Source organism: Ambystoma mexicanum, chromosome 12, assembly GCF_040938575.1.
Source record: "Ambystoma mexicanum isolate Mex_15411 chromosome 12, UKY_AmexF1_1, whole genome shotgun sequence".
NCBI classification, from domain to species: Eukaryota; Metazoa; Chordata; class Amphibia; order Caudata; family Ambystomatidae; genus Ambystoma; species Ambystoma mexicanum.
The window spans coordinates 398,422,347-398,446,496 of NC_090936.1; the positions used below are offsets into that span (position 1 = coordinate 398,422,347).

General features: G+C 40.4%; 1 protein-coding gene across 2 annotated transcripts in view; it reads left to right on the top strand.

Moving 5' to 3' along the window:
• FAR2 (fatty acyl-CoA reductase 2) overlaps positions 1–24,150 on the top strand; it is a 549,695-nt gene that overhangs the window by 471,681 nt on the left and 53,864 nt on the right. For both annotated transcript variants that reach the window (XM_069628526.1, XM_069628527.1), the window contains exons 7-8: positions 11,859–11,977; positions 15,560–15,627. In XM_069628526.1, coding sequence (XP_069484627.1) covers positions 11,859–11,977; positions 15,560–15,627 — 187 coding nt within the window. The remainder of the gene's footprint in view (positions 1–11,858; positions 11,978–15,559; positions 15,628–24,150) is intronic.

Here is a 24,150-nt window from a genome sequence, read left to right on the forward strand (position 1 = left end):
ATGAGCACTGATGCAAACGTTTTAGCCCAGCTCTCATACTTGATCTCTTTTTAGCGATTGCTGTGAAGGACCGCTCATCTTGTTTTAATTGTAGGCCAATCTATGTCATAGCAGTTTTTATTGAAAAAATAATGAACAATTGTAAAAATGAAAATAAAAGTAGAGTAAAACAACTGCTTCCTTTTAACAATTCCCTCTAATGAACCGCTTAATGTATATACTTCTGTACTGGAAGTCTATTTATGAAACGAGAGTACACATTTGGGTCATTTGAGGTCATGATAGTTGACATTAATAATAATAATAATATCAATAATAATAATACAAGTAAACAGTAGAGCAGTGGGAGAGACATTTGAACCCAGCTCATAAAGTCTGTACACCACCCTTGGGATGGCATTGAGTGCCCCCACCTATGTAGGAAAATACTGTAAATAAAAAGTGGGACGTTTGTTATGGCTTAAAGTCTGTTATGACTTGCACATGGGTAAAGCAGTTTGTATCTAGAGCCAAACCATGTGGACAGTGTTGAGGTGCATTTAGTTTCCCCAAAGGGGGAGAATGAAATGTGTGGGAGGCGGCACCATGCTTGAGCGGAGCTCTCACTTAATTTGCTAAGCTATATCCCTGCCTCGAGGAGAGGCTGCACAGCTAGATGTACTGACATCACTGACAAGGAAGAAGGAAGGACAGCGTATATCAGCAGACAAATTAGACTGCATCCTTAGGCATTCAGGTCTACATGAAGGATTGATAGATTTGTGTGAACAAAAAGGTTTTCTGGCTACTCTTCCAGTAGCCCAGATGGACACTTGTCCAACCCTAATGCATTGACACTTCTAACTAGTGTCCTAGATTGACCTAGAACTTGACAAACAAAGCTGCGTAGTGCACCCAGGACTGTGCATGTCAGGCCTATGCATGTAATGTAGAGTAGGATTTCAAAATGTACTATGTCATGGGCATTTGCAATCTCAGGGACACATAATGTGCCATTTCCTGTGAGCCTGCAAGTGCTGTGAGTCACCTGCCACGCATTTATGTGTTCTCTTTCCTCGATACATCTAAAGGAAAACGAACTGAACATCTACACTCTCACCATGGTGTGGAGATCGACACACATCTCACTGGACAAGGTCTAGCCAACACCCAAAATATCGCAATATCTACTGTCCTCCGGTGGAGGCGCGGAATGCAATTGTGGTGTACCATGCTGTGTTTAAGCGTATCATTTGTATGCCTCGTAATGAAAACACTGGTAATGTAGAGGGTTGAACACTCCATTTTCAAAATGGCAGCATCATTGGGAGCTGGATTGGAACCACTCTGCAAGGATTTTCTTTTTTTTTATTTGCAGTTTATTTTTTCAGCATGTGATGGTCATACTGAAGTTAATGTTGCCTACAACATCACGCTACAAATATACTATTTTGGAAAGGATGACCGGTCTTTTCAGAAACAATGCTAAATCGCTCACCAAATAAATGGTATTGCTTGAAGAGTGTAGCCGTAACGTTATTACAATCATATTTAGAAAAATAGGATCTCATTAGTGGGGAGGATAGAACTCACAGTTAATGTGGGTATTTCACTTCCCAGGAGAAATTGCGGACCCCTGGACCCCAAATGCTCTGGCTATTAGCTGTGCATGAGCGCATATGATCCTACCTAAACTTTAACCGCGTGAGGCCTGATTCTGGCATACTGTAGCCCATGGTATTGTTGAAACTCTCCTCGTACCTTAATGGCTGCCCTTAAAGAGCAAGGCCATTACATTTGAGGAAGGAAATAGGAGCAGCTTCTGGACACTGTACAGCTACATCCCTTTTGGAGAAAGGCAGAAGGATGTGTTAGTTCCTCTACTATACTGTACATAAAGCACTTCATGAATCATAACATTGACAATAGGATGTTTAAATAGTAGGTTATTTAAACATCCCTACAAGATCCATACAAGATCCCTTCAGGTTGAGCAGGGCTGGGATGTTACTATCAGTGCTGTAAAGAGCTCTTATACTGACGCTCACACAACCCCAAACCCGATGATGGTCCTATGCATTTCATTAAAGTGAAAAAACACTACAAAACTCAGATTGCAATTAAATAAGAAAAGAAAAGGCTTGACTGGACAGCCTGCAATTGTTTCACCTAAAACATTCTGAAGGCGACTGGTTGGTTGTCCCATTTTCATTGCCACAACCAAACACACACGCAGGCACGCCACGCACGTGTACACATGAAGACATACATATATATGGGTTGTAGGGGGAATGGAGTGACGAGAGAAAGGGGGTGATAGGGTGGGCACTGTGTTGTAAGAGGTAGGGGGGCCCATTAAAAGAAAAGGGAAACTGGTTGAATGGGCATGATCAAAAGGTCACGATCTAACAAAACCTTGTAGGTGAAACCATATGGAACAGGCTAGCACATGGAGCTGCAACATAGGCCAAGCCCCATTGTTTGCCTTGATGAATACAACAAAGATGTTAACAAGAGGAAAGAGAAAACAAGATGAAGACTTCGTATGTCTTATGTTTTCGTCATTGTCAGTGACGTGATCTCATCTTGTCAGCTGTGCTTTTCTTCTCGTGATCTCATCTTGTCAGCTGTGCTTTTCTTCTGACATTTATTCTTAGCATGGCCTCTCTGACGTTTGCTTTCTTTCCTAGCTGTTAAGAGCCGACTTTAATGTGATTATTAATGTATTGTTCACGTGTTGTGTTCTTCTCGCTTCAATTCACTTCTGGGGCTCTGTGAGTCTTTTGCCTGAGATATGGGAGCTGCTGAGGAGTGGTTCTATGGCAACTACCAGAGGTGTCACATGGTACCAGGGGCGTTGCTGGGGGGGGGGGGGCTAAGGGGGCTATAGCCCCTGATCTTTTGGTTGTAGCCCCGGATAGAATCTCAGGAGCTACAGCCAAAAGACTAGCTAGCCCCCAGTCCCAACAGTTCCGACATCAGCCTAGCCCCGGGTCTTTTCCAGACCCAGCAACTCCCCTGCATGGTACAAACCATATGGACTGAGGGTAAGATGAAAAATGGCAGCCCTGAGTGTTGTACGGCAAGGAGCCTTGAATAAGGAGCAAGGCCAAATGATCGGCACAGTGGAGACGTCTGCGTTCACAATGGACTTATTCATGGTAACAGAATAACTGGTCAGTGGGGGAGGCCTCCTCTCAGAGACTAAACAGTGAATCTATATTCTCTTAGGGTCTTCTGTATTTTTCACTTTGGATCACGAGGCCGTAACCTGTGGAGGTCTGGTAGGTGGATCGGGTTGCTGCCAGGATGCTCTGGTCGAGTTACAAGACAATGAACCTGCCTCTGTCTTTACTACTACCTGAGAATGAATGCATGAGCTCTGTTTCCCTGACAACACACATGGGAACACCTGACAGTGAGACTTAGTTAGAAATATTGGCACATGTACCCCACAATCGTATTCTGATTTCCACATCCTCATTCACGCGAACAATTTAAAACACACTGTTTGAAATAGGTTTGAGTGCAAGTTTAAACAGATTGGCTGAGTTATACATTATAAAAGAATAGAGGATTTCTCACTTTTTTCACAACTATTGCTTCTGGAATCACTGTGACCATATACTTTATTTATGGTTACAACATGACACCATGTCAACCTGATATAGTTCAGCCCACTGTATGCAATTCAGGATCAAAGACCACTAGTGCTGTACTGCATTTGGGAGAGGAGTGGCAGCCAAGACTCTTACAGTTCCTCTACCACAGTCAATAGAGATTTCAGTAGTAACCCCATCTGTCTACATTTGGTTAAGGCCACTGCTCCCTCCACCCCCACTACCTTAAGATTAAATATACCTTCATTGCTGGTTAGACGGAAGGTTTAAACAGTGAGCACCTGCCAAGTGGATGAGACTGCAGGGCAGGGATCCCTGTCTAGGTGCCATCGATGTCTGTGTTCAAAGATGGGCAGAGCCTTTGATGTGGGGGAGAAGAGGAAGAGGTTCCGAAGGCGAGTGTTGACATTTACTGAGGCTGCTGCTCATGACTCACCCCCAACTTCAGATACACAATTGAATAAACACCCAAGCAAAGTTAAGCAAGGCTGTGGCCTTGATAGCAATAATTGGTGCTTGGGGCAGGAAATCAGTGGTTGCCCAAAGCATTGTGGGAGTAAACCAAGTTAAAAGAACATTACTAAACGAAATATCATATACAAGTACCAATCTAAAGTTAAATAAAGTTACTTACAGCCAGCTAATACATTGTAAATATTAAAAATGTAAACTTGGTGAATAGTTCATGCTGGCTAAACCAATTAACTGATCAGACTAAAAGAATAATTACAAGAGAGCATAAGTACATTTGGGATTATACATTGGCAAAGAGAACATCCCAAAACAACAAAGTCTATTTCTTTTTATTGTGACAGAAATCAGCATTTAAATACTCCCATATTAGGCTGTACCACTAATAATGAGTTGATCAAAAAATAATACTAGCTAGACATCCACAGACCTTATACTGTGCATTTGTATTATAGATAAACCAACAACAAACCAGACACAATAAGTAACCACCACAGGCTTTCAGTTATACTCTTTATATAAATATATTCATCAGAAAGAACAGATATATATAATAAAACCAGTTCATAAACCTAGAAACAGTTGTGCTAAGTGTTTGTATTGGACAAGTGAGAAATCAGGAACACACACTTAGCATTTATAATTATCCTACATTGGATCAGCATAGCACCTCAGATGTAAGTGATTTCCCTCTAACCTGAGACATCCTAGCTGGCACATTTTGGCTATGAAAGCAAATGCACTATGACTAAAGTTTCAGTTCTCATTTACTCCCCTACCCTTATCTAAGTGGGATTAGTAGCAAGGTTATGATATTATGAGATTACAAGATTATGTGATTGTAACCCCCCTATTTGTGAAAGAGACAACCCCGAGCTGATGTTTTGGATCTTGGCTACTTTGTTAATCCTTTGGAACCAGAGGTTTACAAATGTTCTGCCTTCTGTGCCCAGTCAGACACTTTGCCAATTGCAATGCCCTGCAGAAGGGTGTCCTGATAGATCGTCCCCCTATTTATAATCACATTGAGCCATTTTCTTCTCAAACTGCCATGTCTTTGACTCGCCAAACCCTTATTGCAGCCAAGTGCGATTCAGTCCATCCCTGCCAGGAAACTGCCCCTGATTCGAAATGCAGCCTTCAAAGCACTCCCCATCAGTTACATCAGTCTCCATCTCTGCCGATAAAACTTCAGAGACAGCTATGCAGGACAGCTTTCTTTTCCAGCCAGCCAGAAACAGCATCTCACTCTCCCCAGGAACCTACAATCCTGGCAAGGCCCTGGCAGCTCTTTCTCTCACCGGGTATCTCCAAAGACCAGGGATCTTGGCCCAGCAGAAGATCACTCCTTCCTCTTCTCACCCTCTTCTAAACCTTTCAGTGGGAACTGCCTCTTATGCTATGTCCCACTACATTTCCTTTACCAATGTTCAACCTCCTTTATGTCATCATCTGTCATCTGTCACACCACGTGCTAGAACTTTCTATCTCATGTAATTTCAGTCTCTGGCTTCATGACCTTTGGAAAATATGGGGCATAACACCTCCCAATAATGTTGCTTATCTTTCCTTCCTCTCTTCCTGCTCTGAACAATGAACATTTATTCTCAAGGTCCATTGTGCACATTCTGCCTTGGAAAGAACTGCTGTGCAGCTTTCAATTTTGCATTATTAAACCGGCAATGATGAGTCAATGATGTTCATGCGCCTGCTGCACTATTAACACACTCAAAGCCTGTGGCGTAACAAATCTAGCCCTCTCAATTCACCCATATACTAAATGTTAGTAACCAACATTATCCGCCTTGTTTTCCCCAATACTAAATGTTAATAACCCATGTGCTACACTACACACAGAATACAATATGCTGCACACATTCTTTAGCACATCTTTACTCTAGGCTACATGCTTAAATCTATTTTGAAACAGCAGGAGATTTTTGACTTCTCTTTTAGTTCTTGCTGACATCGGGCTTTTGACTCTAGCTCCAGTTGGCATGTGGGAATATATTTCCCTCTGGTCCCACCGTCTCCTGTGCATGCTCACCTCTCTCTCAGAGTAGAACATTATTCAGATATTAATTTAGCGGGAGCACAGCCGCCTGCTGGAGCTGAGCATCTTATATATGTCAAGAATGTACATCCCGTGACTTGCTCACTCACACACATATGCAGGGATAGCTAGAGTGTTTAGGCGGTTTTACCAGGTGGAAGGCTTACAGGTTAAGTACTTGCTTTTATGTATGTGCTGTTTTTTATAGGATGCAAAACTCACTGTGAAGCAACAGCGCGCTGTGCAACACTGAGATGCGGTAATAAAGTACAAAAACATGGACATACTTAGAAGGATGGACTTTTAGTGGGATATTGGAAGGACATGGTGAGGGGGGATGCAGATATTTACAGGCAGAGAATACACACTTGTTTCAGGCTTGTTTGTGACATGGAGAAAGCCTGCTCATCAGCAGGGTCAGTTTAACCCTTCATCCTTCATATTGGTAATTGAGTATTATAAGTGCAGATAATAATACCAGATATTATTACAGTGCTTAGCAGCAGCAGGAATGTGACATAAAGTGTTATATATGATACTAATGTACTGTCAACAGGAATAATGCTTGTATTCCTGTAGAGGGTGGTGGTGGAGATGTCATAGTTGAAGAGGTGGGTTTTCAACAGTTTTCTAGTGGCTGGAGTGTGGGAATGAGTCTCAGACATATGTGGGAGTCTGCTAAAGGTGTCTGGCATAGAATGAGTAGTCCTGTCTCATACCCTCCCTTAGCCGGCCTTTGAGGCAACCAGTTTCAACATTGTCGAACTGAGAGCAGTGCAGGGGCTTTCTGAGCCGAAAAGCTTCATAGCCGTACAGCCCTATGACTTTGTATGTGTGGCCTTTTTGGGTTGATACAGAGTGACTCGAACTTGGTCCAGACTGGAACAGGCAGATAATGTAAATTAAATCTAGGTTGATGGGGTGAAGCGCCTGTGGGTGTATTGTCCAGAGAAGAGTGGGGCTGAGGCAGAAACGATGCCAGTCAGGTTTATCTATCTCTGGAAGTGATGGCAGATTTAAGGTTAATGTCCCTTGGCAAGAATAACAAAAAGAACACCACGTGGGTGGGGTGTCGAGAAGGGCAGTTCTTGGGGCGGAGCTTAGGGTGGACAGTGATTTAGTTGGTTTGTGGGTGCAACACTGCTGCATTTTGGGGGCAAATATTTCAATCTGTTTTTAAGTTTCTCTTTTTAACCACTGTTGTTGAAATCAAAATGGCATATGTCTGACCCCATAGGCGCATTAGTCCTGCAAATAATGTTAGTAAGATTGGATTCAGGGCTCATAGTTTATGAACAGGAAAATTGATGCCCTAGTGCAGGGCTAGTAAAATCGGCAAATGAGTATGCCATAGATTGTTGATTATGAATGTCACTGACTGGGTGGTTTCTTTCATATTAATCACATCTGAGCCGGAACATAACAGATATCTCTCCTTTGCACAAATACATGTCACTTTTAAGTCCACAAATATTCACAGGTTTATATTTTGTTATTAGGAGGGACAAGAAAGACCCTGCCCCCATTACTAGGGGGAGCGCAATGTAAAATAATAGACCCAAAATGTAGGTTTAGACTAATTTATAACTGTACATAGATTTAATATACATGTGTCATTAAACCAAGCACATATGTCACTTTTCGGTGAGGGGAGAATCATGACTCATAACTGGGATTCCTTTGGTTGAGCCAAAGGACAATTCAGCTTGAGGTGTGCACTTTATGAATGGTAAATGTTATCCTTATGGTTGGCATGATTCATCCCTAATGTGCATTGTAAGACGCGCATGGCATTGTGGCGCTGTATATAAAGCAGCAAGTATGAGTGTGACTTTTTTTTTTGCAGCACCACCTGAACTAAATAGCTGCTTGTTAATCACGGGTCTGATTATTTAGAGAGCAAAGAACAGTAAGATTAAGCCACGTGCCCATGACCATAATTTGGAGAAACTGGAATTTGCAGCCCGGTTTCCTGGTTCCCTAGTTTGCAATGAATGCAATAGACAACATCATCCCTCCTCCATTTTAGAAGCAGAGAAGAATGTTTTGTGAATGGATGTATTTAAGTAGCTCAACTAGAACACTGTGGTCTATAAAGGAAAGGCAAAGCATAAAATCACTTGAGAAAATGCCATAGAAATATACAAGACGTCTTTATAGGAAAAAATTAGGTACAATATTTATATTTATATTGTAATCGCACTCAAAGAAATTAAGAGACAAGGGACAATGTATGTTTGTAAAATACAAAAATGACATTCGATGGATCAATAATGTATCTCTGCTATTCTCCAAAGTATTATGTCAAACGCAAGAAAAGCAAACACAATATGTATTTGCAAACATTAGTGAACTTTACTGATAAACTGCAAACACATTTGAGAGAAATTTAGACCACATTCCCACATGTCTGTAGTGGTGATGAACTGTTGAATCAGCAAAGCAATAGGATCTCCTATCTACAGAGCAAGATCTCGGTTTACTTCTTAAACCACTCAGGGGCTCATTATTATCTTTATTGTTTTCAAATTAAAGAGCTAAGAGATTACAACAGTAAACTTCTTCAAACAATATGATCATTTTGTTATACATTGCTGTATAAGCAACTATATCAAGTCAATATTAACCCTATGAAATCAGTTGTACTTTAGTCAGAGAAAAATTCTACTTTCCTATTTACATTGTCACCTCAATAACAAGTTAACTTTGTGCATCAAAAAGTAACACAAGGCCAACATTCAAACAATTACAAAACAGACATGAAAAAAGGGGGTGGGGGGACTCCCATTGTATTATTTATGAACTTTTTCACTAGCTCACTATAACTAAGGATACTCATAAGTCAATCAAATATTCATCCACCAAACAAGTTGTTAAAAGGCGTCCAGGGATTCAAGTAGCTTTCTTCTCGATCTTGTCACTGAAACATAACCCGCTCAAACTCTGATTATATCAGCACGTCATTCACTCAGTTCTCAATTTGTGGTTTTTCCTTGTCTTCCACACTCTCAACACCTGTTTTGCTACTACCACAGTACTTTGTCAATCCATTGCTCATACTGTCGAACAGTTTCACATCGCCCCTTATTTGATAACAGTAGCACTTCTAGAGGCATCCTTGGGAAGCTTGTTGATAATACTGCCTCTAATCTATCCAACACTTCCCTCCAGAATTCTAGTGTCCGAGGGCAGTTCCACAACATATGAATAAGTGTCCCCTTCTCCTTATCATATCCCCAGCATACATCATTTTCGATGAAAAACACAAATCACACATACATACTTGTGTCCAATACAGACGCCCTAAACTTTTTTGATGTATGATTCTCAATTTAAGGTCTAATTTACTTGTATAGCCCACATGCCACAATTGCCCCCATTCTCTTTCTGTAATTTTACATCCTAATTCTTCCTCCCATTTCTCCAGCAACTTTCTCCAAGATTCAGTAACAAAACAATCCATTGGCATGAGATTTAAGTAAGTGGATACCATACGCGGTGAAGTACAAAAAAACAGTGCAGCCTTTTGGTTCTCTCTCTAATGGCATAGATAACATATTTAGGGCCTAATTCACAGAAGTGTCTTATAATGGCAAAACCCCATTGGAAAACGTTCTGTGAATAAGGCCCTTACTCTCAGTCTCAATAGAGATTCTAGTTCTGCAAATCTATTTCTCTCTCTATTAGTCAGATGTAAGACCCTTTGCAATTCCTCAAACGTTAGTATCTGTCCATCTCGTACTACATCTCCTATACTTAAAATCCCTTTTCGAGATCCAGCTCCGCCAGTTTAAGGACTTATTGACAATCTGTAGACCAGGGTTGAACTAAATAGAAGCTTTATAGTTTAAGAATAGGTTTCCATTGAAATTAATTAACCACCAAATAATCATTTCCCTGGTCACAACAGTAGATGGTAATTTGCAAATTCCTCCTGGTAATTTCTCCATCAAATAAATATTCCGGGCAACCTATCTCTTTCAATCGATAGCCAAACTCGCTCATGATCACATTATCTGGTAATACATAAAGTGCTGCCTTTTTCAAGATTAATCCTTTATAATACTTTTCAAGGTCTGGACACCCAAAACCCCCTTTCCTTAGTACTACGTAGTAAGATGAACCTTGGAATGTTTGGTCTTTTCTTCTCACCCCATAAGAAGTTCTGGACAAATTATTTTTATCTTTTGTTTTAGAAGTTCAGGTGCAAAGGTTTGTATAACAAAGTACTTTTGGCAAAAGGGACATCTTAATTGCATTGATCGTTGCCCAAATCCCCGGGATCAACCTTTCCCATTTCCTTATATCTCTAAGGTCTCCACTAATCTTTTCATATTAAACTCCACCACCTACTTTATATCTTTAATCAGATACATTCCTAAATATTTCAAATGAAATTCAGACCATTTGCAATTCCAATCAGCAACATCTCCTCTCCTGCATGTCATGGAAAGTGGTAACACTTCTGTCTTATCACAATTAATTTTATGCCCCGACAGCTTACCCATCCTTTCAAAAGTCCTTTTCGAAATTTCACTACCTCCCTTTGGGTTAGAAAGTATAACCACCATATTGTCTGCATAAGAGAGTACCTTGATCTCTTTCAGTCCAAATCTCAAACCCCTGATTCCTTATTCATAGCGTATATACGGTGCCAATGACTCTAAAGCAATATTAAACAAGAAAGGCAATAAGGGGCAACCTTGTCTCGTTCCCCTTGTTAGAACAAATGCGTCAGACAATGCAGGAGCCCAGATGGGCTAGATTGCTGTTGTCCTGTTTCCACAATGATGTGTTAACTTTCAGCTGGCTGCAGATAGAAATCCTATTATTGATAATCAAGCCAAGTGTCTCGAGCCAGAGGAGAAATGAGAAAGGGTCGGCAGGAACATTCATCATGGGGTTCCATCCTATATTGCCAACACTACCACTCGTTAAGTATGCCTCTGTCTAGAATATTGGAAAAGAGAACATACTAGCGTTGTAGAGGTCACCCATTTTAGTTTAGGATAGCAAAGGTTTGTGTTGGCAGTTAATAACTATAGTTTCTGAACCTACATTTCACATTCCTTTGTGCATCTCAATAATGGATTCTCTGTGGAACCCAACCTAAAACAAGCAGTGGTAAAGCCAACAGTTTTGGCTTTTGTATAGGCATGGGTTATGTATTTTCCTGGCACTTCCATTACTGTAACAGTCATAAGATAGCAACAGCTTAAAAATTATGTGATTACCTGGGCCTATGATAGCAGTGAATGGCAAATGCTATCTAATACCTACACACACACCAACACAGCTTATTTTTAAGAGGGCTTCAGAGCAAATAACAGGTAGTAGTGACTGAAGGCACACTTGGTTAGAAGTTTTAATTACACCAGCAGCATATTGACAGTTGCAATTAAGCTGTTAACTCGAAGAAGAGAAGACTACTTAGAAATAACACTGGCAAGTCAAAGTTTAATGTGACTGGTTGAAGTAGCTCAAAGAGATATCAGGAGGATGTAGGGCAGAGAGGAGCAGGTAGTGTTTGTAATGGCCATAGGGATTAGCATTGCCTTAGGCGGTCAATGGGTAGCTAAAAATACAGCACCCACAAGCTGTAAGTCCCTTCTCATGTGACATCTCACTTCTAGCTGTACTCCAATGCAATAGTTTCAGCATATTGGCAGAATTTAAGCACCACCTAATAGCCAAAATTAAAGAATTATACTATCCATTTTTGTCTCTTTTTTTAGGCTGGGAAAGGAATCTTGCGGACAATGAAAGCCACAAACAATGCCATTGCAGATCTGATACCCGTTGATGTTGTCATCAATCTTACACTGGCAGCTGGCTGGTACACAGCAGTCCAGAGGTACGTAAAGGACTTTTCCTCTCAGTGAAATCCACAAAACACTAACAGCGATATACTGCAAAAATCTGAGAACATTTATGTTTGCCTACTAAACTACACCACCATGCATGTTGTTTGAATGTTCCATTGCAAGTTGGACTGTTCTATCAGTTAATTTAGTGCCATGTTTCTAGGAGCTCTCCAGATTTCAATGAATCAAAAATCTGACCCGTGCAAAAATTCTCAGACAAGCAAACAGCACAGCAAAACAATTACAAGACAGCTAGCTACCTGTGTTACAAAAGATATGTGACATTGGCAACTAAATGTTATGTTGTGATGGTTTATACCACAAACCACTGCCATTTGCATGGTCTCCAGGCTCTCATGTGGCTCTGTAAGAAAAGTAGGTGGGGTTGGTTAGTGAGGGAAGAGGGAGAGGATAGATGTTGTGCTCTTCTGTTGATGCTTGCAGAACTAGGAGAAAATGGTCTCTGTATTTTAGAGCTTTCTGGGTATCCTTTGTGCGCACTGGGCTTGTTGTGTCTGGAGGGGTAGCGTCCAGTGTTTGAGTGGTTTGTTGTTTCAACTGTTTGGTTTGGTAGCGGTGTGTGTGGTTTGTGTGTTTTGGCATGTGGTTTGTTGGACCTTTTGGGCATGTGTAAGTGTGAGGGTGTAGAAAAAAAGCGGGGTCTAGTTAGTTGGTTTCTGTTTGGCTCTGAGTGTGGGGTGGTTTCATTGTTGGTTCTTCAATCTGAGTTGCTCCTTGTTTGCTCTGGTCCCCGGGTATGGTTTGTGAGGGGTGCACATTTCTATTCATGTCTCATTGAATTGAATAGCCAGGTTTTCAGTCATTTTCTGAAAGTTAGGTGGTCTTCAGTCGTCCTTTTTTCCTTTGGTATCGAGTTGCACAGTTTGGCTATCAAATAGGAAAATGCAGTTCCTCCGAATTTTATTTTTTCTGTAGTGTTCTATTTCTATTGAATGTTTCTTCCTGGTTGGTAACCTGTGATTTTAGCTTGGAGCAGTTCAACTCCTTGTCTGTGTAGTGATTTGTAGACGATGCATAGGGCTTTAAAGTTAATGTGTTATTTTACTGCTAACCAGGGCAGACTGTTCAAGGCCGGTATAATATAATCTCTTCTGTTTAGTCGCAGTATTTTAGATATGCTGTATTTTCTTTGTTATGCCTTCTAAGGTAGAGGCTTTTTGTGTAGTCTAGTCTGGAAAGTACCAAGGAGATGATTGCGAGGGTTCTGTGTGGGAAGTTGAGGTACAGAGTATCCTTCTTATTAGTTGCAGGAAGTAGAATTTTTTTTACTATTGCGTTGACTTGTGGTTCTAGCGAGAGTCAGTTGTCCGTGAGGATTCCCAGTTTTTTCATGACTGACAATGTCCGGTTGGGTTCCCATGCACAGCAGCCAGCTCTCAGGCATGTCTGTGTTGCACTGTCTTCCAGTGGGGAGATCATAATTTTAGTTTTGCTCAGATTTAGCTTGAGATTGTTGTTCGTCATCGAGATATATATGTCTACCCAACTAAACGTCTGACATCAAATTGCCTTAACAAATAATATAAAAAGAATTAAAAAATACATTTTAAATATAAAGATGCTGTTTCTCTTAGGGAATCCAGATCCTTGTACAGAGGCCTCCAAGTCCATTCCTCAGAGCAACATCCACCCCGTTTGGATATTGAAGATACCATCCTAGTATACCTTATGAAGTATATCTTGTCAATGTGCCTCACTGTGTCCTCCAGAAAAACAATACCTGTACTCTTCCAACCAATTTAACCCTGCCTCATTTCAAACCCATCAGAAGGATATGCCAGCTGTTAGTATGTGTTTTACACAGTTGGCATTTTTTCAAAAGAGCAATAACCTTCCTCTGGGCATCATTCATATTTACACTCCCTACAATATGCCATACTCCATGCATGCTGACTCGAATTAACTTCAACAGAGATACAGGGATTCACAGGGCAAGGAAAAATAAATGCACAAATGTAACCTGTTTTACCAGGAACAAAATGTCCAGCTAAAGTTATTGTATTTTCTTCAGCAAGGTTGTGCAAGCAGGTACATAGCTCTGCCATATCTTTTTCCAGATAACAGTGTGCCTTAGCTATGAATCTTCATTATTAATCATAGACTATTTACCACTGTAAAAAAATCAAATTCAAAGCAGGTTTCACTCTGCTTTCTGATAGCAAGTAATGAGACGTTAATGTAAAGAAGAAACATATATGTTTAATGCTCACTCGAATGACATCAAAATTGGTTGTCCTATTAGAAATCTTGCTGATCTGTCTGTTTCATGAATTTAGTATTTCACTGAAAAATTGTGGTTCTGTGTTATTGACAAGAGGTGTTCAAATTATAGGGTGCTCTAAAGTACCTGCTTTGCCCGCAACATAACCTGCGGGTAATATCCCTCTCTGTGTATATGTCAGGCAATGCCATTAAGTGGTGACCAGTGATATAAACGGTGCAAAATATACAGGTGGAAAAATTGAAAAAATAGAATCCAAAAATGATTTTGTTTTTTCATAGTCGGCTAATTACTTCATCCCTGTTTTTCTGCTGGGGTGGAGGTGGCGGGGCGGAATGCTGCTTTCTGGTGGCTGGGAAAGCAGAGGGTAGTAAAGGGGGGATTCCCCCTAAAATTAATCAAAGCAAACAGACAGAATGTGTCCCTGTTATTTTGGGTCAGAGAGCAAGGGTGTTATTGTGTGAAGGACAGACTGTGGTAAGGGGCTAAAAAGGTTACGTTGGTACAGGGCGGTCCCACTCGAATTGGATCTAAAATAAAAACAGGATATGGTTGAATGTGGAAAGGAGAACCATTCATATTAATTGTAAGTGGGTCAGGGACATGCTGCTGGCTTTAGGATTGGGTTTTGGGGGGGACAGCATTCACTCCTCTTTAAAGACATTTACCTTTATTTATACTTTAACAGAGCAACAAAAGATGATACTTGCACAGGTTTATGTGTCCTTTTTGCTGGACGAGATTTCACTGACCATGTTTTTTGCATTGGAGAGGAACTATGTTTTAGCAATATTTTTTTCAGTGGGATTTCTTTGGGATAGTGATTTTTCACTGATCTAATCACACCCATCCCCATTACGGAAGAGCTATACATGGTGAGGTGGGGTGGGCGGGTCTGGTATAGAGAGGAGAGGTAGCAGGTGTGGGTGGTGGTAGAGAGGCAGGAGGTAGTGTGGTTGGAGGTACAGAAGGGTGAGGCAATGAGGCTGGGAGAAGACGGAGATGGGGTCGGGTGCAGGTGGAGAGGGGTGAAATAGGTTGGGGTAGAGAGGGGTGAAATTGTTAGAGGCGGGAGGTGGGGTGGGAATATGTTTTTGCTGGTATTTCTTTGGGATGGTGTTTTTTCACGTACGTAATTGCATTCAACTAGGCCTTGATATCAAGAGAATGTGTACAAATCATACGGTAACGCTTTCCCAAAATTCTATTATTTGCTGCCATAGTAATTAAACGACATTTTCAAGGTGTTCTTTGAATAACATGTTTGTTATTTTCACAAGTCATATACCGAACATTCTTCTAAATGTTAATTTTCTTTTTTTTCAAACAGACCAAAAACAACATTGGTGTACAACTGTACAACTGGTGGAATTAATCCTTCCTATTGGGGCGAAATTGGTAAGTTCTCACCACAAACATACAATTTGTTGGCTGGATTGTCTTTCGAATTGTTGAAACGAGCCCCTGCCTATGATGGACACATGTCTTGCGGCTAGTTGAGTGTTTAAAGGAAAAGCCTTTTTAGCTTGAATTACACATTTTTATTGTGACTCATTGTTGTGTAAGTTGACTGTTGCAACGATCACCTACATCTCTGAATAATATACCCATGGTAGCCCCATTTGAGCGGAAATCAATATTAAGTCTGTTTACCATCTCCTTCGTGCTGATGGTACGGGATCATGGAACTGGGCGTTCCGTAGCCAAGCAACCTCAGATGCAAATAGGCATGCTTGAGCAGCTGTGCAACAGACATGCAGTTTGCGCTTAGTAGAATCTTTAAACAAACACGATTTTTAGTTTGATTTGCACATTTATATTGTGACTCATTGCGGTGTTAATAGAGGGCTAGTTTGAGCACCTGTAAAGCTGGGAATTAGGGCTTTTCTTAAATAAATGTTGTTGCATCCTTGTTTTGCTACATACTAATCTTGGAGCTATTTACTAACTTCTTCATCCTGATGGCTCTGAAGCTCATGGAGCTGCTCGTTCGGGTTCGACTTAGCTTCAAATCCGCATGCTATATCTGGGGTCTACAAAGATGATGTGGCTACTGTTAATGGGATCTATGAGGCAATCCTCTCTTGCCCTTAATGACAACAAAACAGAGTTATTGGTCATTAGTACACCCCACAGGCTAAAAAACATGGACGCATGTTATAAGGCCTTTGAAATAGGTGGCAATAACATTTTGGTATCTGAACATGTAAAGACCCTGGGAGTGTTCTTTAATGCTCATTTGACTTTTCAGAAGCATGCGTCTTAACTTAAATCGTCATGTACCTTTTTTACACACCTTCTATGGCAAATACGTCCTTATTTGTCAGAAGTCAATAGAGCGTCAATTGCAGCAGCCATAGTCACCACCAAGTTAGACCACTGCAATAGCCTTCTTAACCTCTAAAGGCAACATCAGGAGTCTTCAGACCATACAAAATGGAGCAGTATGGGCTGTCTGTGGGTTGAGTCGTCAATCACATATCACAGAATATCGGAAAAAACGACATTGGCTCTCGATAGAGCAGCGACTAAACTTTAAAGGGCTAGTAATAGTCTTTAAATGTCAAATGGCTACACCAAAGCATGATCTGCGATCTAACAGCCAGATGTTACTGGCTCAACCATGCATAATTCTGAAGAACTAGGTGGAGCAAGCTTTGCTGCTTGGGCTCCAAAAAGTCGGAATATGATCCTGCTCACTCTATCTAAAACAATGTGTTACATAGCAGCAGTTTAGAAAGCATCTTGAGACATTTCTCTTTGATTCCTAAGGTCATTGTTGAGCATCTGACAAATACGGATGCCTGAAAGGACTCTGCCAGTCACTTTTCTAAGTGACCTTTTTAAATCTCCTCTCACTCTGAGCCAATTTGTTTCTTGTTTGTCAGTCCTTGTGAGCGCCCTGAGACCTTTGGGCGAGTGTTGCGCTATATAAAAATCTATTTAGTTAGTTAGTATAGGGGCCACATTGGAGGCTGACTGAAGCCACACCTATGCTAAGTCTGTCTGCGCCTGTCCAAGCCAACTCCAGGCTAGAGAATGCAGGATGATTTGCTTGTCGCTACGACTTTGTTAATTTGTTATACTGTATAGGACCTTCTACTAGGCATTATCCAAGTTCGCCCTGTGGCATGGTAATACTCTTTTAGTCACTGCATGATGCAAGTAAACACTCCCACACACACACTCACAATTATGCATCGTTATGGGATAGTTATGAAATCTCATCACCTTGAAACAGTTATCTTTGATAAACAATATGTTATTATGTTATACAAATGCTACAACATTCCTAAAAACGTTATTTCTAACTTCACTTTTGATCCAACGTATAAGCTAGTGTGGAAATCATAATGTTAATGATTTGTTATGTTTTCTGCATTCATGAGTTAACATGTCAAAATGCACAATCTGTGAAAAACCTTCTGCTTTCAAACCTCTGTGTCTCATTCCTCACTCACAGCCCCATCTTTGAATGGTTGGCTCGTTATATTTTGACACCTTTACGCTGAAAAGAAAATCATCCAGCAAACTTTAGAATATCCTATTCTTTGCCTTTCGGTACCAAAAGGTCAACAAAACGCTGTTCTATGTCAAATTTAACACTTTGCCAATTAGCTGCACAAGGCAACTTCTTTTTAATGTTTGAATTCAAGCAACACAAAAAGGTGATGGCTGGAAGGTTTTGAATCAATCATAATCACTGGCACAGCTCTGGGCAACCCTCCAAAGCATCTAGATGCAATGATAGAAAGTCAGCAATTAGAGAATATGAGGTAGGTGATCAAGTATGTACATTGAATTTTGAAGAGGGAAAAACCAAGAACTCTTACAATCTCACCCGTGGCATATACAATGCTAATGAAGGTGATCTGGCTCTGGAACAGCTTGTCCACATTAATCAGATAATGCCTTTCTACCCAAAACATGAAATCAAAAGAATAGAAAAGCCAGGTTGGACCAAGAAGGGTTAAAAGGGTACGGAGTACAGCAGAAACAAATATACATAATGGTACAGGTGAGTAATGTGGTCCACAATGTACAAGACACAGATTTGTGATGCAACAGATTCATCATTACAGCTAATTATGAATGCCTAGTGTGCATGGAAGAAGGTACGAAATGTTGAGGAATTACCAATAAGATGTCAAGAAGGAAACCTTGGATGTGATTTTATTGTTGGGTACCTAACCTGTCAGCACCAAAGTAAATGAATTTGGTTTGCTTCTAGTCTGTAAGAATATAAATCATCTTTCAACAGCAGTTGAGGGTGTTCTATCTTTTATTAGCTAACTTGTAAGCACCACAATTCTTGCAAGCAGTGCATATCCTCTATTGCAGATTTCCAAAATAGGCATGATAACGTTTTTTCAGTGTAAATGGAAGGTGATAATAAAATGCATTTTACCCCCATCCTAAGTATAATCTCAAACGGCTTTCATCTTGTATCATGTACATACATTTTGATCAAATGGCAATGAGCTATTAAACCTCGAAGAGTTGTCTTCTTCATTTCCTTAAATTCGTACATTTCTGCTAGAAATGTCAATGAGAGGTAGTCATTTTTTGACAAAGAAGCATATTAAGTTTTCGCAGGACAAATTATTTTCTTTCATCCATTCCAAACTGTTAACCAATATTTACATTAATAAAGAAATATTACTATCCTTTTTACAAAGCTAGGGTTTTTGCTCGACAGTGCTTTGAGGCCATGGCAATGGGAAAGGGCGCTATACAAATGCCATATTATATTACATAACTTGTTGATGTCGCAGTTTATTAGGCGGTCACACTCAATTCAAGTAGTTCCTTTCCCACTCCCCAAGCAAGTTGGTGTGGTACCCAAAGCGCTATTACAGATTCACTTTGGTGAGGCCTCCAACCCTTCTCGCACCCACCCCAACAAATAAATACCCTGTGTCACCAATGCACTAGGAACTAGGCCGGTCTATAGTAAAAATATTTATTTATTTATTTAAGGTTTGACAAAGAAGACCAGCAGCCAATATCAGCCACCAATGCTGTGGCAGCACCTAATAGCACAACTCCAAATTACTTTGTTATTAAAACAACACAGGTAACATTTTGAAACATGCAGTCCCAACTTGCAACCAATTTAATTTTAATTTAACCAATAGAAAACATTCACAATACGATGGAAAAATCGTTTTTCAACTCATATTCAAAGGACAGGCAGTGTTTTGGGATTCTGGCTTGGGAGGCAAGAGAATCAATGGGAAATATCATTTTTAGGCTTTCATTTGAAAGGCACAGTTGGGAAAAGGAATTCAAATGGGGAAATCGTTTTTCAACTTTTATTTAAAAGGCAAGGTTGAGAAAAGGAACTCAAGGGGAAATCATTTTTCAACACAAATTCAAATGAGAAGCAATGCTTGGTAATTCTGGTTTGGGATACTAGGAAATACAGAGGGAATTTCGTTTTTGCACCCTCTACATTCACTTGAATAGCTTCATTTTAGGGTTACCTATTTTGGGATTATGGACACCCTCCCCCTTTGGGACAGGAGTCAGGGGTTTCAGGAGGACAGTCATCCAAGTCTTTATGGTCTATACCGGCTCTAACACACTGGGCATGAACTTTGTTAGTTTTGAATTCTAACAACACTCATCCAATGATTTTCTGTATGGGAATTAATTGATTTAACTTCAATCCAATGTGCTAAGGATCTACACAGCTCCCTCCCTCCCCACAATTTAATGGAAAGGATTAAGGCAGGATTTTCCCAACACAATGCAATTTAAATGGAAAGGATTATTTTCTATATTGGAATTAATTTGAATTGGATTTAATACAATGTGTCAAGGGCCTACACAGTTTCACCCACCCTCTACCCACTAATGGAAAGGCATAAGTCAGTTAGCTCCCCACACAATTGATGGCTTTTGTATTGGTCTACTTAACATGGGAGGCTTTGGTCAGGGAAAACAGCAGGGGCTCTTCTGAGGACAACGCAGATCTGGTCAAGGGCTTTCAGTCAAGAATTAACTCCTGCACCCAGACTCCTTCTGGCTCCTCTAATTCGGCCCCAGCTAGATTCTAGATTTCCCTGTCACTGCCTCCAATGCAAGGATGGAGGCCTCTGTGATAGTTGTTCCTCGCAAGAGTCCATCAGCAGGTTCTCTCCAGGGGTTAAGTGAAAAAGCCCTGTTCTGATGCAAACATGCCCTCTTATAGGGCTGATGACACTCCAACATTGTCATAATTCCCACCGTAAGGATTGGCTAGCACTCTCCCTTCACCTCCCACCAAGACACCCAGTGGCTGCTGATGGGACCAGAAGTTGTGAGATATGTATGATGTAGGCTGAGGGAGGAGAAGGATGTGTCATCTCAAAATGACAAGTAAGTTTAACCTTTTTGTGTTATGAAAATCTCATAACATGACAGCAATGCTAATTTTTTTGATAACTATATATATATTCAATGAAACAACTTTGTTAAAGGGATGTTATGGTTAAGTTGCACTAATAAAAACCTATGAAATTCAATGAAAAACTTTGTTAAAGGTACGTTATGGTTAAGTTGCGCTACTAAAAACCTATGAAATTCAGTAAAAAAAAACATTGTTAACATTGTTAAAAGGACGTTATGGTTACAAGTAAAATCGAAAAACACCTGAAATTCACCAGTTATGGTAAGCTAAGCAATCATAACTCGCACTACCACCGTGCACTGCTAAGACTAACACCCAGGACATCAAAGATGACATCACAAATGTAATTGATGACATCACTGATGACATCACATGTCTGGCTCTCTATTTTCTCCTTTACTGATATATCTAGGCCAGTAACAGTCAGGAACTAAAACATTCAAAAAGTACTATATTTGTAGACTTATACTTAAATCAAATATGTTCTTGCAGTAATTCACTTAGGGTCCACTCACAGCATATGAAACATATACAAAACGGAAAACACAGACTTGGAAGACAGCAATGCTTGCTATGTATGAAGATGATTAGTAAGGTTATCAACATTGTCTTACAGTTCTGTTGTTTTTTTATTACTGTACTTTCCCTGGGTATGCTCATATTTGTACACATTGCACTTACACTACTTTCCTTAGGGCCTAGTCATAATATGTGATAGTTATACATAGGGAAGTAGTAGCTTTGAAGCAGAGCAATCATTTCTGTGCATGAAGATAATCAGTTAGGTTACTTTACTTTCCCTGTATATGCTCATATTTGTATGTGTTGTTGTCTGTTTGTGTTTTGTGTACAGTAATGCAATAATGTAGTAAGTGGGTTTTATTAGGTACTTATTAAATGTTTCACAGTATGCAAAACTCTAATAAGAAAGCATTTATAATTTTAGTATTTAACATGGCAAGATTAATAATATTGCATCTCCAGCTTGTCTGCTGCACACTATGCCTATGTTACTACATGTGTATTTTAATATATTGGAAAAAACTTCATAATACAATGCTATTTGGATTAATGCATTGCTTAATGCACTACGTACCTCATGATATTTATTCCAATGATCCTTGACACTTTTTTTATTAACATTACAATAAGAATCCCTTGTACAGACTTTTCATGAAAGGTAAATGCACATGTGATGTCATCAATGACATTTGTGACTTCACGATCAGATTTCTGCTTCACGGACAGTTCAGAACTGCATTTTCTATCTAGGAACTTTCAACTTCAAAATTTCCCTCGCACAGCTCCAACACCTATTCATACTCATTATCCATTAACAATCTAGTACACAGTACATACTTTTAGCAAAACTGCTATTTATCTTAAAATGGCATCAGCTAATGCCATCCCTCCTCCCCAAGAGCCACCACCACTGCTGTAATCAAGGAGCATGTGAAACACTGCCCCCTACCTTAGAAATAACACATGCGCAACATTTTCCCTTGTCCACCTACCCCTCCATATTAGTGTTTGGTTCCTCTTCCCTCATTTCCCTCCCCAACTTTTGTTCTCAGATCTCGTGCCAAAAAAAATACATCCAAAAACAACAAAAGACATATTCCTTAAGGAACCACCTTTCACAGTTTTAAAAAAAGAATTCTCTGGACCATTATCCCCCCATTCCAGCCCCTGAAATGGGGGATGAAGGCCATTAGCACCCTAGGTTCCCAAAGCGGGAACCCAAGGTGCTAAAAAAGAGGATTTTTCTTCCTACCCCGGGACGCCACAGGCGTCCCGGGGTAGGAAGGAAAATACTTTTCCAAGATGGCCGCCATGGAAAGGAAAGGCGAGGGTTCCATAAAGGGCCCCTCTCTGCGAAAAAGAGAACCCTATGACCATATTACCATGACCACATTTTCCTTCCCTTTCAGAACTATCCTAATTTCGAATAATTTTACCACAAAGCCAGTGCCAGGTGGACATGGCCACTTTAATCCTATGTTTCGTCCCTTGTGGTCATGGCCAGTAGCCAGATTGTCCGGATCATGACCTTATTTCATGAACCGGACAATCTGGCCACTGCCCATGGCCACAGGCTACCGTTCAGTCACTAAAGGTATAGCACTATTTTTTTGTAGCTACATTATGACACTTGTCAAATGATAAACCACTGCCACATTTGCAAAACCATGCTTGTAGGTCCTTGCCAATGCTCCTTACGCAAGTTTGCTGGAAATCCACCCATGTTTTATTTTTTCAAAAGTGTCAAATGTATGCACATAAAATCGTCATATAACCTAACCCCACTTCACAAAATCCATTCAGACTTTACGAAAACATCTAAATCTAGATCTATAATCTTTTTGCAGACCTTTGTGTAGATTTGTCAAATGGCACCACATTTATAAGCCTTTACAATATTTTGGGATCCCCCTTCTAATTGTACTCCTTCTTGGCAGAATCCCACCAAACATCGCAAAAACATGTATATCTTGATCTATTATCAGTTTGCCAAACAAAGTGTAGATTCGTCAAATGGCACCTCATTTATAAACATTTACATTATTTTGGGACCCCCCTTCTAATTTTGCCCCCTCATGACAGAATCCCACCAACCATTGCATACTCACTCAGAATCAGCTCAGAAATATACATGCAAGATTTCATGCAGTACCATTAAGTGGCGCCAAAGTTATAAGCCATCCAAGAACTTCATTTCACAAACCCTGTAATGCTGAGGTGTTCGCAAACTTCTCAGGACTGTTCGCGAACATCCGAACTGTTTGCAGACTTTTGCGGCAAAAAACACCCGTTTTTTTGCTTCTTGTAGCCATATCCCATCCCATCCTCATCACCCCTCACCTCCCCAGAGATTATTTGATAAGTTTGACTAGTGCAATGTTGTGTTTTTTAACATGTTTTTACCGCGATGTTCGCGGACACCGGCAGATGTCTGCGAATCGAAGATGGCGGGCGTTTCCAAAAATCTGATGCACCTCACATTTCACGCCAACCAATCAGTGAACACGTTGGGTGTCCGCGGACATAAACCAAATCAATTAGCCAATCTGTGTCCTGTCCGCGGAGCGAACAGGGAAGTGTGTCCGCGGAGCGGACATAGATATCACTAATTTTTTTGCTTTACATTTTGGTCATTTTTTTAAAAAACTACTGGACGGATTTATACCAAATTAACAAAAGCACGCTTTCGGGACCATGACGCCGCTTCTGCCGCAAATTTGGTGAAAATCCGTCCAGTGGTTTGGGCTGTAGGCGTGAGCAAAGTTTTTTCCCATTATGTCTTTGGGAAAAAAGAAATTTTGGGACCCCCCTATAACTTTGCCCCCCCTGGACCAAACCTCACAAAACTTTGCAAAAAATTCAGAGTGGGCCATACACATTTTTTTGCAGAATTTGCTGAGGATTCATCCGGGGGGAGCGAAGTTATAAGCTTCCCAAAAAGTGCTCTTCCTATGGGATTAGCAATGTAGCCATAATTACACGCCCACTACCGGCCGTGTAATATA